The 6,000-nt window shown below is 49.0% G+C and overlaps 1 protein-coding gene across 1 annotated transcript in view; it reads right to left on the reverse strand.

Moving 5' to 3' along the window:
* FIS1 (fission, mitochondrial 1) overlaps positions 1 to 6,000 on the reverse strand; it is a 72,515-nt gene that overhangs the window by 20,692 nt on the left and 45,823 nt on the right. Inside the window, exon 4 of the mRNA XM_085639515.1 lies at positions 343 to 448. Within this exon, the coding sequence (XP_085495641.1) occupies positions 343 to 448 (106 nt within the window). The remainder of the gene's footprint in view (positions 1 to 342; positions 449 to 6,000) is intronic.

Below are 6,000 nucleotides of genomic sequence, written 5' to 3' on the forward strand. Positions count from 1 at the left end.
TCCTCTTCTTAGCCTCAGCACGGCTCTTCGGTCCTCCTTCTTGGTCGGTTCTTGTCTGAGGAGGCAAGATTCAGGGGGTGCCTCTAAATACTAGATTTACACAGATCAAGTTCCAGTACAGATGCTGGCCTGGAAGTGGTTCCAGTTCTTAGCAGAAGGAATGTTTCCCCAACAAGAACACCTGTAATTATTCTGCGGTTGTCCAGATCACACCACCAGGTGCCGCACACGTAGGACAAAATAAGACACTGTATTTAAGCATACAAATAGGGTTACCCGCAAAGGACTCGCGTACAAAGCCTGGCTCCTGATGTATTACAGGTTGAGTCTGAACACACTCACCCTTCTGCATTGCTTTCTCGATCAGCTTCTCAAGCTCCATCGCCTGTGTGTTTTTGGGCTCCGTCTTCAGAAGTGTTCGGACGTACTTTAGAGCCTTATCATATACCTGAAAGAAAACGATGACTTGCTTCACATACATTCTATTTAGGAAACATTTTAGACAATTTACTTAAATTAACATCATTACCTAAAATCACCACAACTCAAATAGTTTCACAAAATACTGTATATGAAATTCTCCTGTTCCCTGAAGAGTACTGGCCAATTCTCACTTAAATGCTCGACTTTGCTTCCCAAAGGGAGACAAGTAATACTGTTATGTTACATGAAATCAATGCCTAGTCATGTGTAACTCACAAAAGTCTCAAGTATTTATTCATATTTCCGTAAAACACGGCAGATAACATTAAGATGTACTCAACCACAGGTGCTTATGTGTCAATTAGCAAGAGTATCTCAACATTCACACCAACTGGTCTGGTGTTTCTGGTTTCCTAACACACTGCAAACCTTTGGCCTTTATTTGTTTGAGACACGGTCTAGTTCCTTGATAGATGATGATGATCCAGGCCACAAATAATTCTGGAGTTTCTGAGGACTATGTCTTTCATTCCAGTGGGGATGGACACAAATGTTCTCAACTTCAACAACCAAATGGCCACAAGGTGGGTCTACGATGTGCACATGATGGTGGAAAAGCCCAACAGCTGGCATTTGTTAACAATAACATAAAAATCTCTTATGGATCCATACTTTACCAACGTCATTTTTCCGCATTGCTTTCGTCAAGTATATGGAAGTGTTTTACATCAGTGATATCACCACCGTGAATCTTCCATGTGCATTAGCTTTCCAATAACTTGATAAGTTTCCTATGATCCATATCTCAATGGATTGTGGAAAACAAAGTACCCTTACTAATCCATGTATATTTTTCAAAAATATATCTCAAACAAAACCAAAAGAATAACCTATAAAAAACAACCATTGGCATAGCCAATAGGTCTCGCTTTTGGGACCTTATAAATATTTAGTTATGCAGCACAATATCCTTGGTGCTACAACATCAATTGCTTGGCTAAACACTTATGAAGGTCCCAAAGGCGAGACCTATTGGCTATGCCAATGCTTGTTGTAAGTGCCAGCACTGCTGTGTTGAGACTTTTTGGCCAATGATACACTGTGTGCAGATTATTTTGCTTGATAAAATAATATAACCAGTCCACTTGCAGAGAATATGTTCACAAAGAGGCATATCCTAGTACTTCTGAGAGATAAAACGTTTATGGTTTCCAAACTCAACAGAACGGAAGGGCCTGCAGGCTTGTACCGGTCAGTGATGGTGACATCAAACACAGATCCCTGCAGTGGATGCGTTAGTCCACTGAGCCATCGAGACCTGACTGGGACACTAAGGGCATTGCAGCAGTACACACATGGGGACAGAATGCCTGGGAAACAGATGACTCACTTCACAAATGTTTTTCTGCACATAACATGTGAGGCAAATGTGGCACTTGTGCAAGTAAAATTAGAAAGACTGATAAGTCAGGATCTGTGGGTACTCACATGTGCAGCTATAAATGTAGACAATGTGCGAGATCTGAGGATTTTCTTCATTTGAAAGCGACACCCTAGGGAAGGGAAGTAGGTGGTCTCACCCGAATGTCATAGATGTGTGCAATGCATATAGAATCAACAGCTATGAAGCCTACGCTTTGCATATAACTGAAAACCTTTGCAATACTTTGACCACAATTTTCTGCACTTCCAATGTATGCCTAGAGTAAACGATACAAGAGTAGGCAGCACGGAAAGTGTGGGAAGAGGTCATGAAAACTCCCATTTCATAATATTTCACATAGTAAAATGTTTTCCGTGGGAAAGAAATTATTTAAAAAAATTGCTGAAACATCACATGGATTTTCCAGAATTATGAAGTGCACATGTGCAAATCCCAAAAGTTGAACAAAATGTTCAGGTACTCCTAGAACATCAGCCAAATTGTCATACATCTCAGCAAATTGAAGGTTTATGCCCACAGAGATTTTATAAACTAGGTGTATTAGTTTATGAAAAGAGATATTTCTACAGATCAGATGTGCACATGTAAGTGGAACAGCATTATATTGACACAATGGTACAGCAACAAGATAACGCAGCCAGTCCAGCACTTCCAAACCTTGGATTGCTGACGTGCTACCCTAAACCCACTGCCTTAGAGGTTCACATTTGTGAATGATGCCCCAAAATATTTAATAGATGAAAAAACACTCAATTTAGCACTTGGTCTCCTCACAAGGGTAGTGACTCTTCTTCGGAAGGCACTCGCACTGTGTACCGTCACCCTAAAAGCATTTGAAAGAATGTGGTGTTCCAGAGAAACAAAGATAACAGAAAGGAAGTTCACAATAAACAAAGAACAGCTCTCCTAGTGCATATGATGCCTGCTGTGCACATTATGCCATCCAAACGTCAAATGAATCCCTTGTGATAGCATGGCTTTGTGTCAGTTCATAAAATGAAGGCCCACGTTTCCTAAGGTGGTGCCTGGGCACTCGTGTTATAAAGTGCTGCAAAGAAGCGCGGCAATCTGCCATTCTTTTTAAAGGTGTGCGGGCACAGGTCCGAAGTGCACTGCGTCACAAAAGTGACTTCTTTGCAAGTCCGGGCCCATGTGTTAGCAGGAAGCACAAAACCCTAGTCCTAATTCCCAGAGTCTTGATTACATAAAGTTAAATATCTCCCAGGAAAGGAGGCAACGCCCTCGACTTTAACCGGCATCGTTAAAAGTGAAGACTTATTTTGCTATTTCATGGCACTGTGAATAGTACGTGCTCTTGTAACTCAGGTGAACGGGATTGAATTTACCAACCTCATAACGATTATAGAATAAGTCGTTCTTGTCTGGTATTTGAATAAGAGACCTGCAGGATAAATACTGCGAATGTGCGCACTGAACTGACTGACCTCTTAAGAGCGGTTTAAAAAAGGTTTCTGCCTTCTGTCGGCTTCTGGTGTCTAATATCTGCCCCTCCACTCATTACTGTTAGTGTCTGGGTAACAGAGTCATAGAACAGAGAGCGAAAGGATGGACAAAGAACGAAGGAGGGAAAGGGAGAGAAAGAAGGAGGGGGGGAGAGAGGGGAAGAAGAGATGAAAGAAATTACAGAAAAAAGAAAGGGAGAGTGAGGTAGAAAGCGAGACAGAGGAAATGAGGAGATGTAATGCAGCACAGTGTGAGAAAAGAAAGAACGGAGACGAGAAAGATTGCCAGAAGAACGAAAAAAACAGGATAGAGAAAGAGCGAAGAGAAGAAAGAACGAGACAGAAAGTAAGCCAGGGAAGTAGAGATACTTCGGGAATAGGAACAGAGCGAGGAAAGAGAAGTGGGAAGAAAAAACACAAGCACACGCACCTCGCGCTGCAAGTAAAAAAAAAAAAAAAAAAGCCCGGGAGTTGTGTGCGCGCGTGCTCTAAAATGAAAAAAAAAAAAAAAAAAAAAACCCAAGCGAGTGGAAAGTGAAAGCAGCAGCAGTGGCGGGGGAGGGTCTGTTAGCTGAGAGGGTGAGCAGGAGGTGAGCACGTGGCAAAGGAAAGCCAGATGGCATCTGATCGGGCGCTGAAAGCTGACGGCTGCGCGCATGCTCACGCTCGTAACCGAAAGCGCTAGGCCAGCAAAAGCGTGTGGCAGCACCTTTAAAAGCCACTTGCTAAATGTCTCGCAGCGCATGCACTGGCTCAGGCGAGACCTAATGATGGCAATTTATATACCCAACCAAGTAAAAAATTTGAGGTCGCTAAAAATTCAAAACTCACCTCGAAGCCAGAGCCGATCATGCAGACCGCACATTCTACTCCCCCTGCCAGCCCCTCTCCTCTGACCCCCCCCCCCTCTGCCAGCCCCTCTCCTCCGATCCCAGCCAGCCCTCTCCTCCGATCCCTGCCAGCCCTCTCCATTCCTCTCCTCTCATCCCCGCCAGCCCTGTCCATTCCTCTCCTCTCATCCCCGCCAGCCCTCTCCATTCCTCTCCTCTCATCCCCGCCAGCCCTCTCCATTCCTCTCCTCTCATCCCTGCCAGCCCTCTCCTCTCCTCTCCTCTCCTCTCATCCCCGCCAGCCCTCTCCATTCATCTCCTCTCATCCCTGCCAGCCCTCTCCTCTCCTCTCATCCCTGCCAGCCCTCTCCTCTCCTCTCATCCCTGCCTGCCAGCCCTCTCCTCTCCTCTCCTCTCCTCTCCTCTCCTCTCCTCTCCTCTCCTCTCATCCCTGCCTGCCAGCCCTCTCCTCTCCTCTCCTCTCATCCCTGCCTGCCAGCCCTCTCCTCTCCTCTCATCCCTGCCTGCCAGCCCTCTCCTCTCCTCTCATCCCTGCCTGCCAGCCCTCTCCTCTCCTCTCATCCCTGCCTGCCAGCCCTCTCCTCTCCTCTCATCCCTGCCTGCCAGCCCTCTCCTCTCCTCTCCTCTCCTCTCATCCCTGCCTGCCAGCCCTCTCCTCTCCTCTCATCCCTGCCTGCCAGCCCTCTGCTCTACTCTCATCCCTGCCAGCCCTCTCCTCTCCTCTCCTCTCCTCTCATCCCTGCCAGCCCTCTCCTCTCATCCCTGCCAGCCCTCTCCTCTCATCCCTGCCAGCCCTCTCCTCTCATTCCTGCCAGCCCTCTCCTCTCATCCCTGCCAGCCCTCTCCTCTCCTCTCATCCCTGCCAGCCCTCTCCTCTCATCCCTGCCAGCCCTCTCCTCTCATCCCTGCCAGCCCTCTCCTCTCATCCCTGCCAGCCCTCTCCTCTCATCCCTGCCAGCCCTCTCCTCTCCTCTCATCCCTGCCAGCCCTCTCCTCTCCTCTCCTCTCATCCCTGCCAGCCCTCTCCTCTCCTCTCATCCCTGCCAGCCCTCTCCTCTCCTCTCATCCCTGCCAGCCCTCTCCTCTCCTTCCATCCCTGCCAGCCCTCTCCTCTCCTTCCATCCCTGCCAGCCCTCTCCTCTCCTTCCATCCCTGCCAGCCCTCTCCTCTCCTTCCATCCCTGCCAGCCCTCTCCTCTCCTTCCATCCCTGCCAGCCCTCTCCTCTCCTCCCATCCCTGCCAGCCCTCTCCTCTCCTCTCCTTCCATCCCTGCCAGCCCTCTCCTCTCCTTCCATCCCTGCCAGCCCTCTCCTCTCCTCTCCTCTCCTCTCCTTCCATCCCTGCCAGCCCTCTCCTCTCCTTCCATCCCTGCCAGCCCTCTCCTCTCCTCTCCTTCCATCCCTGCCAACCCTCTCCTCTCCTCTCCTTCCATCCCCGCCAGCACTCTCCATTCATCTCCTCTCATCCCTGCCAGCCCTCTCCTCTCCTCTCATCCCTGCCAGCCCTCTCCTCTCATCCCTGCCTGCCAGCCCTCTCCTCTCCTCTCCTCTCATCCCTGCCTGCCAGCCCTCTCCTCTCCTCTCCTCTCCTCTCCTCTCATCCCTGCCTGCCAGCCCTCTCCTCTCCTCTCCTTCCATCCCTGCCAACCCTCTCCTCTCCTCTCCTTCCATCCCCGCCAGCCCTCTCCATTCATCTCCTCTCATCCCTGCCAGCCCTCTCCTCTCCTCTCATCCCTGCCAGCCCTCTCCTCTCCTCTCATCCCTGCCTGCCAGCCCTCTCCTCTCCTCTCATCCCTGCCTGCCAGCCCTCTCCTCTCCTC

The sequence above is a fragment of the Triturus cristatus genome, chromosome 12 (genome assembly GCF_964204655.1).
Source record: "Triturus cristatus chromosome 12, aTriCri1.1, whole genome shotgun sequence".
NCBI classification, from domain to species: domain Eukaryota; kingdom Metazoa; phylum Chordata; class Amphibia; order Caudata; family Salamandridae; genus Triturus; species Triturus cristatus.